Below are 20757 nucleotides of genomic sequence, written 5' to 3'. Positions count from 1 at the left end.
ATATTTCTTTTGAGTAAATTTGTAGAATTCCCCACTCCTACTTGGCGTTTTTAGGCAAAGTTAATTAAGTTTTACACAGTGAATTTTGTGGAAAGTCGTTTTGAGACATGCTTGCATCGTTTTTATTGGTGAAATTGCCATGGAAACAAGACCAAAGAGCCAATTTATCGCAGTGCATGAGTGTTTTCTAAAATTGCACCGATTTCTAGTGTCATTTTTCGTTTTTAAGACTTGAGTATATTTCATATCTTCATTTTTATACGTATACTCGAAATACTTTTGATATGTTTTGAAATAGCTACTTCTACTTGTAATTGAGACAATTTCACGGTGTTACTTCTACCTAGAGTAGAAACGATGACAACCTCTGCTGTTGTGTGGAAATTGAATACAAAATCAGTGGAATTGAATTTTTATTTCCGCACAATCACTTTGATCTCTTTATAGGGCACTGGATTTCGAAAGGCAAATACGAGGCAAAGTCTACTTGTACCTCGGAAGCCATTTGGGACCCGGATCCTTCTGAATTTACCTGTCTTCGTGAGTCTATGAGCATTTTAGAAATATCTGATTGCTAGGGCGATATTTTGTTACCTAAAAAACGGAAAATTGTGACCTAAGAAATCAAAATTTTGAATTTGCCTTAAAAAGCTAATTTTGACAAAAATTTTCCCCTATTTATATAAATTCGGTGTTTTTCGCACATAATGTTAGAATTGTACTACTTATCCTCATTTCTGGTTGGAGCTGTCTGCCCTTACGAAATATTTTGGCCTCAATAAACTTTTTTGACTTGAAATCTGACAAGTTTTTACATCCAAAAACTTTATTTTAACGAAATCTGGACCTATAAAAAATTCCAGTATTTACATCACGCATTATGGTAAAAATAACTAAAATTTATTGCGGTACGACAAAAGATACTTTCCTACATTCTCGGGTAGAAAGTGTCTGTCCTTACCCAAGTGGATTGCCAAGAATGGAGAAAGAACGTTCAACAGCAGCAGTTGTTAGCTGGCGACACTGAAGTTGTGCGTACACTGCTGGCGACACAACGTGTTGCTTCATTCTGACAATGCTGTCTACATCACAGTTTTTCATCATGCGCTTCTTGATATAACAACCAATGCCCACACAGTCTCGCCTCAGTTTGGATGTTGCGGTATGTTGAGCATAACACCGGGTCAACCTATTTCTTTCTTTTGGCCGTATATGATTCGCAATGAGCGTATAATTGGCCGTCTACAACGGTAGGCCTATAAAGAAGGCTACAATCTGTAAAATGTCAAATGATAAGTTCACCAACAGTGCAAACACCTATCATACAAGCGAAATGCCGGTTGCAAAAAAAATTACTTTGTAAATGATTCTTACAATTTTTTGACCTAACGATACAATTTCGATAAAATTTTGACAATTTTTGATATGTCAAAAAATTGCCCTACTGATTACTGATTTTATAACTTGTTCATATCAATCCAGCTGTTGAATGTGGAGATCCCGGTGATTTGGAACATGCCACTTACAGTACCGAGAGTTTCATCGGCTATCAAGATATTGTCAGGTGGGTTTATTCATCCATTTATGTTAGAGACTTTTTACCGTCCGATTCTGAGTGTAACCTTGTTTATATCGGACATATTTCTCTAACATGTGTCCGTGTCCTGCACTGTATATCACCTTGTGGCATGTTGAAGCAGATGTCTTTTAAATCAGTTATGTGTGGTGCAATTTTAAGGGGGGTGCAGAACTTCCCTATGCATTTCATAATGTATTCATAATGTAAATATATTACAACTGAAGCTTTTCAACCGGACACTTTTTATTGGCAATCATCAGCATATGAGGAATTTCAAAAATCCAACTATAATTACAATATGCAATTGGATAGTATATTCCTATTGAAATGAACCCGAATATTTCGACTGACACTCGTCGGGGGTAATCGAATTCTGTACCTCCAAGAAGCTCTAATAATTACACTGCATGCTACTAATTATGACATCTTAGAAACAAATACAATATTATGAATATATTGTTAAAATGTATAAGAATTGGCCTGCTCATTCACGATGGAATTAAAACTTGATTATTTTATACATATTTCATCCAAACTGTGATAATTTTACTGAAAAAGTGCCCCTGTCCTTTGTGTACAGCTACAAATGCGATGAAGGCTATTGGTTCGGCCCTGCTGAGCTGGAGAAACCCATCACCTGTCATTCAGACGGCACGTTCCGGCCTAGCAAGGATAGCATTTCGTGCAAAGGTCGGTTGGCTAATGTTATCCGATTCATTACGATAATTTCACTTTCTTATGTTTCATACTGGCAGCCGTAAGTTGCACGGCTCCGGGATTTGTGTCTTCGGCGTATGAACTGGCTAAAAAGTCTGCAAGTTATGAGTACGCGATTGGTGAGTGATGGTGTTTAGGTTGTCGTCAAGTCTTGGAAGTAATGGTTCGTCTTTTTGTGGCAGGTGAAACGGTAACGTACCTGTGTTTCACGGGCATGTGGATCAGTCCTGGTAAAATATCGCAAGTAGTATCGTGTCAAGGTGACGGCACGTGGAGCCCATCACCCGCAAGCATAATCTGCAAATGTAAGAATATCACCGAATTTACATGATAGAATAGAATTGAATTCCTGTATATTTCTATGTGATATCTTTAATAAACTATGAATTTCCACAGTGGAGTACTGTCCAAGTCCTGATCCAGTACCCAACGGTGTTCTTGTGAATGGTCCGAATTATATTGGGGCCCACAGAAAAGTGTTTTGTGAAGACGGACACTGGATCGATCAAAGTCGAGGCGTCAAGAACGGGGTGATTATTTGCAGCGTCAACAATGCGCAATGGTCTCCGGAGAAAATTGTATGCAAAGGTAACTCTTTGTAAAGCTGTATTCATTGAAAACGTTCTTGATTCGAGTGGATTTTTTCGGGTACTGAAATTATTCAACGCTTTGCACTAATAGATATTTTATCAATGCAAAGTATAGTTGCAATGCTTTTTTTCCCGACGTGGAAGCGTTGAAGCCTCAACCGCATCAAAATCATGTAGTAAAAATCTATTCACTTTTCTGTGAGTTCGTGATCAACTAACAGCATTGTCACCAAGTGCTATGATGTAGGTTTGGTGGCGAAAAATACCAAATTATCTTTATGTGCAGTATATATGTCAGTATTTATTTTGTGAAAAAGGTACATATTTAAATTGTCCATGTTATCGTAACTCATGTGATGTCATAATGAGTGATTTTGGCCAGTCCTGAATATAATGCATTTAGCACTGCTGTGTATGTTGTGTGCTTCGCATACTGAAAATATGGCACTTCAGTAATGAAACCACATCATTTGTTATTGTCTATTATCGTAGGATATTGTGATTACTAACTTTTTCATACCAATTCAATTCGGCATCGATGATTATCGGATACAGAAGACTACTGTAGTCAGACTAATTTTAATTTTGTGTCTGATATCTTGTTGATTTACCTTATGGCAGTATCCCAATGCGAGCGGCCGACCCTGCCCTTGAATGCGCATGAGCTGGTTTCTCCCGCTGTGTATTCGGAAAACCAAACCATCGTCTATGAATGCGACCGGGGGCACGAATTTAACGATGGCTCCGGGTCGGTGACTACTTTCTCCACAGTCTGCCAAAGCGACGGAACTTCAATACCCGATCAATCAGCATCCGCTTGCACTCGTAAGTATTCGTTTTGTATATCCTTTTCCTAAGTGATACAGTAATTTTACATGTATAATCCGCAAAATTCACGATTTTTTGCCCTAAAATAGGGGGGTGCTTATTATACATGGGTACAACAAGCCTTGAAAAATTCTCCCTCGACAAAAAACTTGAAATCACACCAATCTTCATGTTTGTTTCCAATCGTGTATCACTTTCATTTATCGAGCGTAGTAATTAGTGGGAAGCGTATTGCCAATTAACGAGAATCGTGTGCAAAAGCACGCGATCTCCTGCTGAGTTGGTTTGCCGTTTGTACGCGAGCAAAATTAGGTCGCTAATAGACACTCGCGCGCGGCAATTCTCGCCAATTCATCGCGTCAACGACAGGCCTGAACAATCGCATATGCAATTTATACATATACAAGAGGCCATGTGCGCAAGATATAATCGCTTGCGTAATCAGTCGCATCTCCAACAGAGATGTTGCGCATGACATAACCGTTAGCCTAGGCGCAATCGCATGTGTAATAGGCATCGTGCGCAAGATGTAGGTTCGTTGGCCTAAACTAACTCGCCGCCGGCCTCGCAGGCTTTGGCTGCTATCTACTATAGTTTAGAGACAATACCGTTAATTGTATAATGATTAGCAATCGCATCTGTAAAAGGTCTCCTCGTGCTCAAGATGTCGCGACTTTGGCTGCTATCTACTATCGTTTAAAGACAATCCCGCTAATTGTATAATGATTAGCTAACTTTGTGTAATGATTGTTCAAGAGTGACATCGCAAAACAGAATGACATCATATACGAAATCGGAACTATTCATGTACTGAAATGCAGGGTGCGTACTATACATGGGTACAGGCTATTTCCCAGAATTTACATGCTATTTTAGGGGTGCGTACTATACTTGGAAAATTACGGTACTTTAATATCTGAAGACACTCTTGGAGGTACAGAACTTCAGTATCCAATAGAATGATATATTCATATTGAAATATACCCGAATATTATCGGCTGACACTCGTCAGGGTTAAACGTCAACTGGTGTAGAATTCAAAGGAACTTCGTGTATCAACTTTCTTTATCTAATATTCGTGTTTATTTCATTATGAATGTTTCCTTCAATTGTATACTGCAATATTGTTCAGAAAAATCGTGCTTTTTCCACGAGGCGCCCTCCATCAACGCACAGCTCAGTCGATCTTTGGAGGGATCCTTCCACTTTAACGAATCAATAACCGCTATGTGCGACGAGGGATATTGGTTTAAGACAGAGTCCCGAAGAAAAAGCGTCACGTTCACCTGCGACGCGACCGGCCAATTTATGCCGCAGCCCGAGTTCACTTTCTGCACAGGTAAGCCGATTTTGCGTTTGAGGGGAATTTGCTTTTGAGCTTGTGGCGATTTTAGCCGTCGAATGCCCTGTGCCTACTCCGGTGAGGAATGCCATGACCAGTGCTTCTTCTTTATCGTTTGGAAGCACGATTGTGTATAAGTGTATACACGGTCATGCGGACAGCGATATGACCGATGAGTGGACGTTGGAATGTGGCGATAACGGAAAGTGGAGCGTCGCGACAGATGACATCCATTGCGACGGTAAGAATTCAGCTTTTATTGTGGCATTGATCAGAGGAGGTGAAATTAGTCAGTGTCGCTACTCAAGTTGCAATTTCAAACACGTGCCGAGAGTACTCAAGTACATAGTTTCAAAAGTAGATTTGTGGAACGGTCCACGCACTTCAGCAGTTCATTGGAAGTGATCACATTCAATATTGCAGGATGTAGCTTCGCGATTGATGCAAAATGACCAATCACACTTTGAATAGGTGTAATTTTCGAAAATATGCTTAGTTACCGTGATACAGGGGCTATCTCACTCGCTTCCTCAGACGATTGCACTCGTAATTATGATGCAAACTTATCCCGAAACTACATTCTACTTTCAATAGCTTCTTGTAGGTACAGAACTTCAATATATAATTGAGTAGTATATTCATAGTGAAATGAACCCAAATATTTTCGGCTAACACTCGTCAGGGGTAATCGTCAGCAACTAGTAGAAACATAACCGTTGAGTGAGTAGCACAATACTCGTAAAAAGTATAGGTACTTTTTTACTGACCGCCTCTGGTGTTTATACCAGTATCTTTTCGTGTTTTTTTTATGTTTTAAGTTTTGTTGTTCCTCACAATTCAGTGGTCGATTGCGGTGATCCTGGGCCGGTTGAAAACGCTGTCAAACTAGGCGAGCTCTACACGTACGGCCAGACCGTGGAGTACATTTGCCGACTCGGCACGTGGTTTGAGAGAGGCGTGTTCGAAATGACCGCTGTCTGCAAAGCCGATGGGCAATGGAACAATATCCCGATGAAATGTTTTGGTGAGTGCTGAGATAAATTGTTTCAGTATAAACTAGCTGACGTGGTCAGAATAGTTGTGAGTTCACTTTAGCAGGGTAGCTTAGCCAAGTTTATAACTCACATGTAGACATCCCAGACTTGATTTTCCAAAAGCTTTACCTAGATTCAGATTTCTAAATGTGTCTCAATGACGAATGCAAGAAAACTAAAGTTTTGAGAAATTGTGTGTCCTCATTCTTGGCCTATATGACTCCGTTGACAAGCGATGTAAATCGTAGACGTATGCCAACTCTTCTATCCCAATTCTTGCCAAGGCAAAACAGGCTCAGTGTCGCAGTTAACCTTTTTTCGCTGCTACATTTTTTCAGATATGCTTGGGACTACAGGCTTGTAATCTAATAAATCTTTTGCGGCAAGAGTCTGTCCCTACTCTTCATCATCATCAAGATTCGAGACTGATTACCCAGTAGTCAAAAACGCAGGGTTGTAACCAAGTCGCAAGTCCCTCTCACTCTTATAGTTTTGAGTCAAATTGAGTCATTTTCAATTCACCACCGAGTCAAGTCCAAGTCCGCTAATAGAGGTTCGAGTCCGGATTATAGCGTTTTGAGTCGAGTCCAAGTCATTATGTTCAGTTTTCAGTTCAATCCGTTTCAACCCACTTTTTTCACCTCTTATGGAGTGATATAGACTGGCTCGCCTTCATTGTATAGTAATTTTCTTAAGTTTTAATAGTTTCTGGCTCTATTTTCCAAGTATTAGAACTGATAGACGAAATACCAATAATATGATAACTTTACTATTCTTCGAAGTTACAATGAAATGTCTGTCTTGGCCCTCCTAGTCTCAAGTCATATGACTTGGTTGGAGTCATAGACAATGACTCGAGTCATTACAACCTTGCAAAAATGTCTTTTTCAGACATCCAATGCTTTGACCCGTCTCTTTGGGTTCACTATGCCGATTTCGAAGGGAACAACTTCTCTTTTCAAAGTCTTGTTTTCATATCTTGCTGGCACGGCTATCATATGAAACTGGGCATATCGAAAACTACAATAAAATGCATGGCTGACGGAAATTGGGATCTCGAAATCGTAGAATTTACTTGTAAAGGTGAATCTTTTTCTTTTTACATGGCTATGTTTCACACATTGACTGATTGCGTGATACAGGTGTGAGTTGTGGGGTGCCACCAAGCGTACCCAACGCAAAGTTACTCGGGACCGACTACACTTACAAATCCAAAGTCCGATATCAATGCTCCTCTGGCTATTATGTATCCAGGACGCAAAATTTTATTGACATTGTGTGCACCGATGTTTCGTTATGGATGCCTAACCCTGAATCTATACTGTGCCAAGGTATGATCATTTATTTGTTGATTCAGGAGAAACTTTTCATTTTCGAGGAATATTGATGCCAAAGCAAGATACATCCAATAACTCGAATTTTGAATTTATTCGTCCATAACTATATATATGGAAAAAGAATGAAGCGACGTTTTAAGATTGTAGAGCTCAAATCCGTGTCCCAATGCAGGGCCATTTTTATTGAATTCAAAATAAAATTTCAAGTTTTTTAAATTTCAATTCTTGCGCAAATTTGTATGTCACTTATTCTCAAGAATGTATCGAATATCAACACACGTTCTCTTTATTTGCAGATAAATCGATGTTCACATGCGATCCGCCACAGGACGTACCAGATCTGGCTTACTATATCAGTAACACTTTCGTTTATAACACCGTCATAGATATACACTGTTATGACGGCTACTGGTTTTCACCGAGTGTCTACAAAATTCCAATTCAGTGCCAGTTTGACGGGTCATGGTCACCCGACCCAGCGACATTCTCATGCGAAAGTATGACATTCTAGACTTCCTTGATTCCGTACTCCATTTCGATGCATGAATTCACTGTTTGAGAAAAGGTTGAGATGTCAGTCATGGCTAGAAGAAGTTTATATGCTCGAGAATTATATACTTTTTCTGGTACCATAATATTTCTTCTTGGTTCCTCTAAATAACTTTATATAGCTCACGTAATATGCATGTCTCAATAGAGCTATACTATTGAAGAAGTATATATGATCGATGAGCCATCATTTAAACTCATTTTTTGCAGAAGTGGATTGTGGCGAACCCGAGGATGTCGCAAATGCAACGTATTCCGTTGGGAACAGCAATTTATTTGGCGCTCTCAAAGTCGTACAGTGTGACCCGTCATTTTTGATATCGCTTCCCTCGACGCTTCGGGTAATGTGACAAGACTCGATCTCCAGAAACTTGATCTGTAGCGTTCTCTGTGTTTCTAGACATCAAACTCACCGGCTAGTGAGACTAGTGCAGATATTGTGTGCAGTGCGGATACACAGTGGCGTCCCGATCCGAAACTCATCAAATGTGAAAGTGAGTCAAGCAATGTGAATGGTACGGTCTGTTCCACTCTAATACTAATACAGCCCTGAATTGAATATGCTACTCTATGATCCCTACCATCTTAATTAAAAGGTTGCGATAGAATTCTGAGAGGATTCAGTGAGGTCAGACTGCGTTCCTACTTCACAGAAACTACAATCCCGGTTCTGTCGATCTGAATAAAAATAAAAAAACTTATCTAGGCTAATCCTGCTATTGGGTGTGAGCCTGTTATAAACGCAGATGTAGTAAAGATTTGAAGTTTGAGAAATCAAAAATATTGTACCATCTGTCCTTGGTTTTTCTTATCGATATCCATGTTGACTGCTTATCATAAATTGATCTGGACCGCATGTTAACCTAAACTATGCGACTCTTGGGTATTGCAAGAAGAATTGATTAAATGTTGGTAAATAATTGAATTTTGAAATTCATAGCGACGTTTGATACATGTAAAGCCTCATAGCATGAGCTCATGTACATCTGTATTCTTGCCAATACGGTGAGCTAAATTGATTTATAGTAGCCTATGTTCTATAGCTAGACGACATCACTTTTATTTATAATTGTGAACTCTTTTCCAGCTGTTCTGTGTCAGCCTCCTTCTGTTCCCGCAAACGCATTTCTCTCCAAAGTGTCGAGCGACTATACCTTGGACACCATTGTCATGATTACATGCGAAAAAGGGTTTGTCATAAAAGAAGGAGTTGTCTCTACCACAATTCAGTGTACAAAGCTCGCGACTTGGAATCCAGATCCCCGAGCCATTCAGTGTAATCGTATGTGACCGCGGATTGTAGGTTCTCACAAGTTTTCGTCGTCTAATTTTCACTTATTCGTGTAGCAATAGTCTGCGGACTCGACAGACAGCCGGAAAATACGAAATTGCACGGTAACGGATCTGTGTATACATCAGTGCTGATGTACAGATGCCTCGTTGGGCATTATGCATACGACGGAACCTCGAAGCTACAAGAGCAGGTCGCTAGATGTGGTGAAGCTGGATACTGGGTTTCCGATAACGCTATCGTGGACTGTCAAGGTAATGAATTTAATGAGATATTACTTTGTGTCTTTGATTTTTATACATGCATTGTATGAAGTCGCGACTTGCCAAGATCCGCAAGCTATAACGACGTCTTCTCATTCGATCGAAGCCGGCGCGGGAAGCCAATACAAAAGCACGATCAAGTTCAAATGCCCCGCCGGTACTGCGGTTGATTTTCTAAATGCCTTGATTTGTCCGCATGTATGTTGCGTCTCTGGCAGGTTACTGGATGGGTAGAGACCTTGATTTTGTTGAAGCGGTGTGCGACGAGTCTGGTAATTGGGATCCCGACCCATCGTCTGTACCCGCTTGTGTTCGTAAGTTCAGTAATGATTTTGTTTGTCATCAACGGTATGGTATTGTAATTAGGGTACAGATCAGCATCTAACTCGTAGCGTTCAAGCGTCATTGAGTCTTTAATCAATCCGCTATCTATTTTTCACACTCCATTCCAAACTATGAAACCACTACAAGCTGCAACTATAAAATTTAATATCAAATTAATCATCGCATTGTGTTGGTGGCATTTTGGTGAGTTTGCAATCCAACTAAATAGTGTTGATGGATTTGCTCTTAGATTTTCAGATTTTTCCAACGCCTAGTATTAATTATGGGAGAAAATTAATTTGCCTGAATTTGGTTTAACCTGGTATCATCCGACTATTTTGTAATGGATATGATTAACAATTTTAATATTTTATGTAATTGAATGGATAGTTTATGCAAAATATTTCTCATACCTGATGCTGTTGGTATTCCTATTTAGCCGTGACTTGCATTGATCCCGAATTACCTCGCAACAGTAAAGTTGCGTCATCACCTTCGAACAAGAAAGAGTACTTAGTTGGTGAAACAGCCATGTTTGACTGTGAAATGGGCTATCAATTCAGCATCGCTCCATCCAACGGATATTATTCGGTTACGTGCAAAATAGATGGCGATTGGACGACTGTCCCGAGTCAGATACTTTGTGAAGGTATCCCTCGTAACCCTGGAACTTATTCTGAATAAATACCATCATATTTGGTACAGGTGTCGATTGTGGCATACCAGACGACATCGAGGGAACTACTTTGGAATTGGTCAATGCCACTACCTCGCTACATGCTGTCGCCACTTATACTTGCAAGCCGGGATACAGAATCCATCCCACGCATTATTCCTTTGGTAGCGGTGTGCTGCAAGTGAAGTGTGACAAATATAAAACGTGGACACCTAACCCGACGATATTCGCCTGTGTCGGTATGCGTCTCCAATGCCTAATTTTCCTTTGCGCTGTCTGTAGAGGACCAATCACGACATATAGCTTATATATATTTTCAATTACGTTTTGGATTTGTGCCCACTTAAAATTTTGCAGGAATAAGGTTTAATTGGTCTTGCATAGATCTTGTATATGATATGCTGTTCTCAGTTTTCGCTAAGATTGTCCAAATGGACTAGGATACATCATATTGCTCGGGATGTGGGTAGTTAATCTGACCAACTACCTCCCAATTTGCTACTGTTATTGGCTCGATACCTATTCCAAAATCGCAAAGTGCATATTGTGACCAATTCACGGGCTCAATTCTGGACTTGGAGATTCACCTCAACGAAAAAATTGTAACTTCTTATGCCAATGATAGATCGCCTTATCCGAATAGCTGCGAGACCAAAATCCAGGTTGGCTAGTTGGTTTAGATTTTGAAAAATATGTCTGGTGCACTGACCACACGATTAAGCAAACATATATAACTTGTACTGGTTTTCATACAGACTGAAATAAACATGTCGGTTTCCGACAGGGCTCTGGCCCAATGTTACCTACATGGCCCGAATCAACAACGGTTGTTTTATCCACTGGCAGTGTGTGGATTGTCTTTTTCATACAGACCTGCTGAAAATGTATCATGGTATCATTGATAGCGCATTTTTTCAATGTCCAAGGCTTGGATTGCGAGATGTTTGTAAAGCTCAAGTCGAGTCAACTTCAAAAATGTTCTTTAATTTCCTCAGTGATGCATTGCCCTTCGTTGCCTCTCGTCATACCAAACGGCGTGAGGCACGGAAATGATTTTCGGTTCGAGAGCATTGTCACTTACACGTGCGACAAAGGCTTCATATTTCAAAACCCGCACTCTGGCGAATTTTCGACGTCGATATCTACCAAATGCCAGGCCAATAAAGAATGGGATATGAGCGTCTCGGTTCTGAATTGTCAAAGTAAGTAAAGTTGCAATATGGAAAGTTCTTTCTGTTCTTAGTTATTGCAAACCTTCTCAGGATAGTCAAGGTTTAATAAGTCAACCCTTTCTCATTCATGCATTCATATGTTTCATCAATTGGTCAACACATGTTACGGAATCCAGATTGTGCTACACAATATATTGATAAGCTAACAATTTCATTGTTTTTTTCCGAGTCTCATTCTTTTTTTTTCACCTCGATATTTTTGGATCAATTGTTATTTTTATTCATCAAAATCTTGCCTTAAGCCCAGCTGATGTCGCCAGAAGGAGGTTTGGTGCCATCTGAATATTGTAAAAGATATTCCATGAATGGTCTGACCATATCTATTTGTTGTGTGTCTTTCATCACTAGGCTCGGGTTGTATAGACATTTGAATGCTCTCGCCATGACCTAATTCACACAGCATCTTTGAATTACATACTCTATATCTGCTTGATTTGCTATATTTCTATCAATGCTTCGAAGACTAAATGTTATTGCGACAAATATGTTATTCAAGTTCCTCGTACCACAAATCCGCTCTGCATCTCTGCATCGCTCACACAAGCCCTTTACCCTTCCAGGAATACAATGCCGCAAGCCTTATCAGCCAGATAACAGCACTCTTACGGGAATTGAATATAAATATGAAGATGAGGTGATCGTGACTTGTATCGACGGTCATTATTTTGATCAAAAGAAGGATCCAGAGTGGGACACGGAAACAATTCAATGCTCGGACGATCAACAGTGGCACCCTGACCCGAAAGACTTGGTTTGCTCACGTTCGTAGATGATATAGAATTTTCTGTTCTATCTCGTGTTACTATCTGATTTTTATTGACAGTATATGATTGTGGACCGCCACAGCTGGTGGATAATGCCGTACAAAGTGTCGGGAAGTACACTGTTGGAGCGGTAGCAAATTACACATGCCTTGAAGGTGCGCTGTTTTATGTTGGCAGTTGGCGTTGTTCTAAAAGAATGTCTTTTTAGGTTACGTGGTCGACACAGGTAACGCAGGCTTGGTTTTGAACGGTTTCATGCGGTTCGTACAATCGAAATGTGTCGACCGAGTGAATTGGCAACCGAACCCGATCGATATCAAATGTAAAAGTGAGATAGTAGGCATTGTTAGCCATTAGTCTTTACGTTGTTACTATTGCACACTTCCGTATCTGTTGAAGCTATATTTGTAGTGGCTCCCAAGAAGGATGGAATTGCCCTGGGCGGAAATTCATCAAAATTGGATACTTCATTTCCATAACCGTAGACAAATATTATAATTTCCAAGGACTCAGGAGTAATAATCCCTTGATTGTATTATATAATTAGTATCTAATTCTGGTATCTTAAATTAATTTCAATAGGGTATGTTCAGTGGGTGCGAATCGAATCCCAATTCTGTGTTCTATTATCATATTATAATCCTGCAATGCCTTAGCCAGCTTAATGAACGTCGCCTGAAATAATCCTACTTTTGGTTTTGTTTTGAGTCCTTTTGGTCAACATACAAGACGCTTTTCCGCAGGTTTGTTAAATTGGGGTTAGCAGATCGAGTGAATTCAGAACATGGAAAATACGTTCAATCGAAATGTCCAATCCACCGGTATATTTAATCGTTGATTGTCCCGCATAATTTTCCACTCACTTTATAAAATGTTTTATCCGTGACTGCTCAGTGCTCAAAGCCCGTTCTCGCCCCGCATAAGAGATATAAGAATATATTATTCAATTGCATATTGAAATTCTTTACCTCTGATAGTCTCTTCAAATAGGAGAGATTGTACAGTTTAATGTTGGTACTTCAAACTGGCTTGAGGTTGTCTGAGAATTGAATCCCGGTATGTTTAAATAGAGATCAAATGCATGCGGCCATTGCCTCCAAGCCATGGATACATCACCGGTGGAGTGTGGATTGGAACATCGCAACATTTTTATTACATGAATGAAGCGAAATCATTCTGCGCCCACGGCTATCTGATGATGGATGTTGACGTTGGATATATGTCTGCTATTTGCTTGGAAAACGGAACGTGGAGTGATGACATTTCGGTCGCTAGATGTGAAAGTAAGATGAGCCGTGATCAAAATTGTTATGTTATTGTTCTACCAGCCAATACCAGTAATACATGCCAATAGCAGTACTCCATTTGGCTGCATGTATACACATAAAAATTTCATTATTAGTTTTGAGATTTGCATTGACTTTTTATCAGTAAATGGCCGTTGCATTATTAGCTATTGTACATCAAGTCATGTCAATGATGAAGTTTCGAAAGTTGTGAATTTTTGGTTTAAACCTATCATCCCAAACTGCTAAATGAACTTCTCCAAATCCATCTACCAAACTAGACTCGCTTTTGAAGTTTCTGATCCTATAGCGATTTTTATACCACAACCAGCTCCAGGTTATTTCTTGTGCCTTGTGCTGAGAGGTTTTGTACTATTATCTTCAGGGCTTGCCTGTCCAGATCCGGTGGCATTGAAGGACGCCGTTCGATATTGGTCCGGAAAGCATTCCTACATGACCGTGGCAAAGTACACTTGCCGTTACGGCTATTTTATCCGGCCCGGAGTCACGTCGATCGCGACGACATGCTCGCATGAAGCCACTTGGAAACCGGAGCAAACTTTCGTTTGTTCAAGTACTGCATACGTTTTTGTTGCGAACTACTATTCTATGGGAACGTCATTTGGAAATATTTTGAAAGGGGCATAAGACGATTGTTAATAGAAAAATCGCTTCAAGTCGACAGCCATATGATCAGGAGTGGTTGAAGTAATCAGTATTGTTACTCAAGCAAAAGTAGAAGAAAAGTTTGATCGATAGGTTGCATACTTTAAGCAGTTAATCGGAGGTGACCACTTCCCGAATTGGAAATTGCACCTTAGCGACTAACGCACCAGTGATACTCTAAATATGTGTAATTTTATAAATAAATTCTGTTACCAGAGCTATTTCCCACAAATGTTATGACTATACCCCAAAACCATTTAATCGAAAGTGTGAGAAGTAAACAGTTTTGCCTTGAAAACTCTTTAAATATACCCCAAACTATTTGGAGAAAGTGTAAGAAGGCAATTTTGCCTTGAAAACTGGAAGTGGTCTAAAAAACATACCCACTCTAGTAATTAATGTCAGTACTTCATTACTGACCACCTCTACTCATGTTAAGACAGCATGGTGCCGAAATGTCGTATGCTGTCATTGTGCCCAAATCTAGCCTGTAATTAGAAAGTTTATCCTTTCATTGTGCGGCAATATCCTTGTCACCGATGACTGTACTTCATGATACTTGCACTCTGTCGAAAGAAAAAATTCTTGTCAATAATGCATTCATTTTTGCTCTCGACTCATTGCTGATATTGCATGTGAAATCGGGATTGATCGACTTGAGATTTCTGTCGGCAGAAATCAAGTGTTCTGATCCGGGCGTCATCAGTTCCGCGTCGCGAACGGACTTATCGGGTGTTGGGAATTATTCCGTTACCGCCCGAATCCAAATCACATGCAATTATGGATATTACATGGCTGACAAACAAGATTTGACGGGAGCTTGGATATCAACTAGTGGCGTTAGGACCGTCATTGGGACGTGCACATCTAACGGAACTTGGCATCCATCGCTTGCTACCGTACGCTGTATCGGTAAGATCACTGTATGTTTTGACAAGCAGTTTTACATACTCCGCGATTCCAGAACCCACCGTCGGTTCGAGCATTGAAGATTTCATACTTGGGATACGGCAGGAGACGAATAATTTCTTAACGCCGACGCCACGACTGTTAGTGGCATCGAGACTTCTTTCGAAGATCAGGTCGTCAATTTCGGATTCCTACACGGCTGATTCACAAACGATGCTTGCTTCTCATTGCGCTGCGGATCAGGTAACGAAATCGTAGCATTGATCGCTGTGCCATAAAAAAAATTGTAAATACTGGCTTTGAAAGGGTAATTTAGTGCAACCGTTTATAATCACTGGTCTACTTTCTTTGGCTTCAGCATCTGACTGTGACGGGCTCTGGAGAGTGGTTGCTTCCGGCTGTCAGAGACCACATAACAAGCCCGCACGCGCCGTATATTGACGAGGTCACCGGTGTGATTTGCGACGAATGGAAGATGTTTGATGGAGATCCCTACACGTACTGGAGACCGGCCGATGTAGGGCAATTGTGAAAGTCAACATCGTAACCCGGATTATATTACTTTTATGTTTCACAGATGATTTTAAACGATAAGGATGAGTGGACTGTAGAGTGGGACCTCGATAATGATTATGCCGTTGCCAGCTTACGGCTTGACACGTCTGATAATTTGGCAAACGATGTGAAGGTACAGTTCCGTTCAATATTGCATTGCAAACACTCGGTATCACTTATCAAGATATTGCTTTGATAATGATCACTGATCAGCGATTACATATAGTGATACTGCCAGCCTTGAAGCAGGGAAGCAAGGTAGGTGTGTTATCTAATATCACTTTACTGAAGAATTATAATATGGGCTTTAGAGCAGGAATTGAAGCAAGTTGTTTGAAAATTATGCGATATTTATTACAAAGATATAAAAAATGAAAACATGAATTGCCACAAGGGCACAACAGCCCCGACTCTGACGTATTTCATAAGATGCTATCCTACTACTTTTGGCTGAAATCAGATGATATAACTGCAACCCTTTACAAAATTGTCACCATTAATTAACCACATTGCTGGTTATTTGACAGCAGTACAGCCATATGCTCATAGCTGCAACCCATGAAACTAACTATACTGACTGACCCATTTGATATTTTTCACTCTGGTATTTTACAGAAATACAGCCGTGGTGTCTATGAGCTCCAGCGGGTAAACATTTACGCCCTGAGTAACTTATAAGATTTGAGTGTGCTTTAGAATTCTAGTATTCACAGGAGATATTCACTGCCATTATAATGACTTAATTATAATAACTTGCTAACAAAACAATTCATCAACATTACATTGTACATTTTAGGTGACTATGCAATACGTTAAAAGATAACCTACTTCATGCCTTACGATTGTTCACGCAAAGAATGCAAGCAAAAAATGTGGCCAAACCTCACTTGATGCATCGATTTATTGTCATACAGCTCATGAAATTCTACTTTCTGAATTCTTTCACGCTGCACCAACTTTTCTGCAAGCCTTGTGCGCAAAATGATTTTGTTTTTCAGACTTTTGCCATCGACATGTCACTGAACGGTGATGGTTGGGTTGCGCTTGAACCATTCCACGTTTACAATGGATCAATCAAATATCCGCCCGTGTTCTACAACTTTGCGACTTTTCAAACGAGGCAATTTTTTATGCGGTCTTTGTATTTTAATGGTCTGTCATATTGAAATGTGTTCTGTTCAGGTATATACGATTGCGTATCTCACAAACCATACTCAAGATACAGCCTATCGTGTACCGCTTTTCCGTATACGGCGCACCAATTCAGTGTGTATACAGTCAAAGCAGCAATATGATATCGTTTGAAATACCAGGGTTTATTATCGCATTGTATGCTGTTTTGGGTTGCTTGCTGTATCAAGCTTATATTCTAGACGTGAAGGACAGGTGGAAAGTATGATAACATTGTGGCACTGTCTTTTTCAAGTACTGATGATGTATCTTGCGTGTTCAGAGATACATTGTATTCATTTCTTCTGATGAAAAGCAGGAGAGTGAAAAGTCCTCCTTGCAAGTGAACATTAAGACTGCATGGAAAAGAAAGCTATCCGATGTCGACCTTCTGTTTCATATCGTCACGGAAAATGATAACAGTGACGAACCTTGGGTGTGGGTTCGCCATTCCTGTAAAGGACTGCTTAGGTACATCATCATTGCAGGTGGGAATGGTATACTATATTATCTCCATTTGTTTTTAAGGCCTGGTTTCACCGATACGGTCGGATTACACTTACCGATGAACACTGCCGTCATAACAAAAATTCAAATGGTCGCTGTTAGCAACACACTGAAAAAAGACTTCAATGATGTCATAAACGCTGAAGAGATAGCTTGCGATCATTGTTCGGGAGATGCACAAAGGACGGATGATGTTGCCACGCAAAAAAGCCAGAGTAACTCTACCTTTGGACAGGATTCGGCTCGAGATCTTATGGTCATCAGTGAGGTGGATGTTAAAAATCCATCGACGGGTCAAAGGCTATGTTGGAGAAGTGCGTCTTCCATAAAATCCGTCCTAAATAGATGGATGAGATTTAAGCCATGCGGTGCGTTACTTCAGCACGCGGTGCCTAAAACTTTGTGTCTGGAGCCGAGAAGGCAATCTTTCGTGATGAAAAGGCTTTCGAAATATCGCGATAGACTGGCGATGCTCATGAGTCGCATACCGTGGCTGTGCTTATTTTCGAAGAGCAACGTCACTCAGCCTATCACTTCTAATTTCTCTCGGTTTGAGAAAATGTGTGTGTTCTGCTTTGTTGTGGCCAACAGCTTCTACGTCGACGTTCTGTATCATGGCATGGAAGATCCCGATATTTATTTTGTATCCGAAGACACGGGGCTTGTACGAAATTTATTAGGAAGCTACATATCGGCGACGAAAGCAATCATGTTCCTCGTCACTACGCTGATATCTGCGGTCGGAATAATGCTTTTGGAACGGTGGGCCGGAAAATGGAAACGCGTCATGGAAGATCCTTTCAGCTACTGGCAAGGGACTCACCCCGTGCTGGTTGCTCTTCATCTGTGGCTGATGGCTTTTCTCTCGGTTTGTCGTTGTGTCAAAAACACGGTGCCGTACCAGAGGAAGACTGATATGCCGGAACCGGGGGGTCCCGCGGGCGATGCCAATCGTGATAATAAATCAGATAAAGCTATTGGGACCGATGAAATTCACTTTCGCGGGGAGCTGGGAGAGAGCACTATATTTCCCACCCACGTAATCAGGGAAACCACAGTGACGAGGATACCATCTTCATTGTTCTTGCAAGAATTTGATGAGAAGGTATGCGTTGTGGATATAATATCGCAGTGTCATGTTGACACATTCGTGGTGCTCAGCTAGTGGTGTTAGTAGCCAACAGAGGTGAACAATTAGACATGATTGGGACTAAACTAGACGTGGAAGTAGCAATTTTGTAGAGAAAAATTATTCTAGGCCTAGTTTTGTCTAGAAAACTGTCGAGTAGAAGTGGAAGATGTTCAAAATCACAACTTGAGGAAGTTGTGCAATGATCAAGTATGAAAATCTACTTGGGCGCTTCGAAAGAGTAGCAGTGCGTTGTTACAGGTTGCGTTTGGTCGCCAGACTTGTAGGTATCTTGTGATAACCATTCTATTTAAAGAGAGCACAATAAATTTTGAGGAGAACAGTAATCACCAGTGCGCTGTGCTTCAGTGTTGGGATGATTTGGAGTCAACGCATTCCGTCAGCCCCGCTGAAAAATAGGCGTATTGCTGTCTACGGTTGATATTAGCATGGATTTGGATTCTGTTTTTGTCGTCCAAATCCAAAGGTGGTCAGTAACGAAATACTTGTACCATTGAAAGTACTCCAAGTAGATTTTGCATACTTGTGCTACTCACCCAAATGATCACGATTTTATGCTACTTCCAACTGACATTTATCAGTTTTTTAAGCAAAACTGGGCCTAGAATACTTTATATTTACTCGGAAATCCCTACTTCTACTTGAGTAGAAATTTACAACGTTACTTCTACTTTTACTATAGTACCAATGAGGGCTAATTCCTTGCTGATATCTCGTGAATACAGTGTTTTCCGCTTTAAAATCGATGATGTCGGATTTCCTACAAAATTCCTTCCTCATCTTTTTCAGAACCGAGTGTTCCATTCCCTGTCTCCATCGAAAAGTGAAGGAAAAGTTGTAAGACCGTCCTCCAATCTGGAAGCTATCGGAGACGACCTAAAAGTCAACGTTATTTATCAAAACTTTCCGGCCAACAGTAATTCTCGTCGCAATGTGGATGAGGAAAGTGGGGCCAGGCGTTTGCAAAGATATTGCGTTGATCCCATTTCGAAACAGAAAATCAGGATCACCATACCCGAGGACGTACAAAGTATGATTTTGAGTACCAGCAAGTCGTCTTCCATTATAACTCACAGATTGGCGCAGCCTTATAACCCTTACGGCCAGATATCTCTGTCGTACTTAGAATATCGGGCAATACTATTAAGATTCTGTGTTTTACTTTTTACGTTGACATATTCGGTGTTTGTGTCTTTGATGATTTCGTACGACGGGTCCTATTCATCGTCACGTATTGGCGTCGAGATGATTACATTTTTTTCTTATACTCTTTTGATATGCCTGCTTTTTATATCACCGGTTGCTTCCTGCTTGGTTGGTTTGTGCTGTGGATTTACCTAAGATTACGACCGATTTGCTGACCCCCGGACATAATTATGCTTTTGTGAAATTTACAGTCGTGGACCACTTATTTTCATTTTATAGTCACCGGACGAGGTCATGTGATTGAACTCTGCCATAGCATGGAAAGTTTTGAATCAATGTTTGCCTATATTTAATTATCATGATTGTTGTTTGGTCGGATTGTTTTTGAATTTGATAAAAATGTTGTTTTGGAAAATCATTTTGAGTCTGAAATTGCAATGGGCAGTGGAAACTTTATGCTTGGTGGGTTGTATCTTCAAATACTCAATGGGTCATGTCACATGCCTTCCATAGCACTCTGGGATGGTTCTTCAGTTTGTAGGGGTATGGGAAGAAGTAATAGATATTGGTGTCTGACAGTGCGGTAGGGCTAGTCACTCATGTTACTTGGGTACAAAAAAAGCCAAGGGGAAGACGGCCGGAAAATCAAGATTGCACTCTGTCAATTCGCCGATGTGGGGGTTCAATCGTGATAGTATAGACCAGTGGTTCTCAAACGGGAGGGCGTGAAAGCTTCTGATGTGGGGCGTGAAGTCGCAGTTGACTGAAATTTTTTTTCGCTCACGGCGCGATTAATCTCCAGCTCACGGTTATTGGTCTTTCTATTGTCCGAACATCGTATT

At 40.5% G+C, this 20757-nt stretch overlaps 1 protein-coding gene across 1 annotated transcript in view; it reads left to right on the top strand.

Annotated features, from left to right (window-relative positions):
• Positions 1-20151, top strand: part of LOC145446720 (uncharacterized) — an 89217-nt gene extending 69066 nt beyond the window's left edge. Inside the window, exons 202-237 of the mRNA XM_080325072.1 lie at positions 448-540; positions 1483-1564; positions 2160-2269; positions 2335-2415; positions 2479-2601; positions 2693-2884; positions 3508-3711; positions 4847-5053; positions 5109-5297; positions 5898-6080; positions 6982-7173; positions 7233-7421; positions 7724-7924; positions 8187-8317; positions 8377-8470; positions 9064-9258; positions 9324-9521; positions 9583-9687; positions 9749-9844; positions 10294-10503; positions 10560-10898; positions 11415-11732; positions 12323-12523; positions 12586-12681; positions 12735-12854; positions 13597-13809; positions 14198-14386; positions 15154-15390; positions 15443-15630; positions 15746-15904; positions 15965-16075; positions 16743-17062; positions 17125-17335; positions 17396-17583; positions 17641-18724; positions 19559-20151. Of these exons, the coding sequence (XP_080181198.1) occupies positions 448-540; positions 1483-1564; positions 2160-2269; positions 2335-2415; positions 2479-2601; positions 2693-2884; positions 3508-3711; positions 4847-5053; positions 5109-5297; positions 5898-6080; positions 6982-7173; positions 7233-7421; positions 7724-7924; positions 8187-8317; positions 8377-8470; positions 9064-9258; positions 9324-9521; positions 9583-9687; positions 9749-9844; positions 10294-10503; positions 10560-10898; positions 11415-11732; positions 12323-12523; positions 12586-12681; positions 12735-12854; positions 13597-13809; positions 14198-14386; positions 15154-15390; positions 15443-15630; positions 15746-15904; positions 15965-16075; positions 16743-17062; positions 17125-17335; positions 17396-17583; positions 17641-18724; positions 19559-20110 (7601 nt within the window). The 3' untranslated portion in view covers positions 20111-20151. The remainder of the gene's footprint in view (positions 1-447; positions 541-1482; positions 1565-2159; positions 2270-2334; positions 2416-2478; positions 2602-2692; positions 2885-3507; positions 3712-4846; positions 5054-5108; positions 5298-5897; positions 6081-6981; positions 7174-7232; positions 7422-7723; positions 7925-8186; positions 8318-8376; positions 8471-9063; positions 9259-9323; positions 9522-9582; positions 9688-9748; positions 9845-10293; positions 10504-10559; positions 10899-11414; positions 11733-12322; positions 12524-12585; positions 12682-12734; positions 12855-13596; positions 13810-14197; positions 14387-15153; positions 15391-15442; positions 15631-15745; positions 15905-15964; positions 16076-16742; positions 17063-17124; positions 17336-17395; positions 17584-17640; positions 18725-19558) is intronic.
• The last annotated feature ends 606 nt before the right edge of the window (positions 20152-20757 follow it).

The sequence above is a fragment of the Botryllus schlosseri genome, chromosome 9, assembly GCF_051294905.1.
Source record: "Botryllus schlosseri isolate E-star chromosome 9, Bs_hap1, whole genome shotgun sequence".
Classification (NCBI taxonomy): domain Eukaryota; kingdom Metazoa; phylum Chordata; class Ascidiacea; order Stolidobranchia; family Styelidae; genus Botryllus; species Botryllus schlosseri.
The sequence above is the reverse complement of the archived record's forward strand: the minus strand, read 5'-3'. Positions and strand labels throughout refer to the sequence as shown.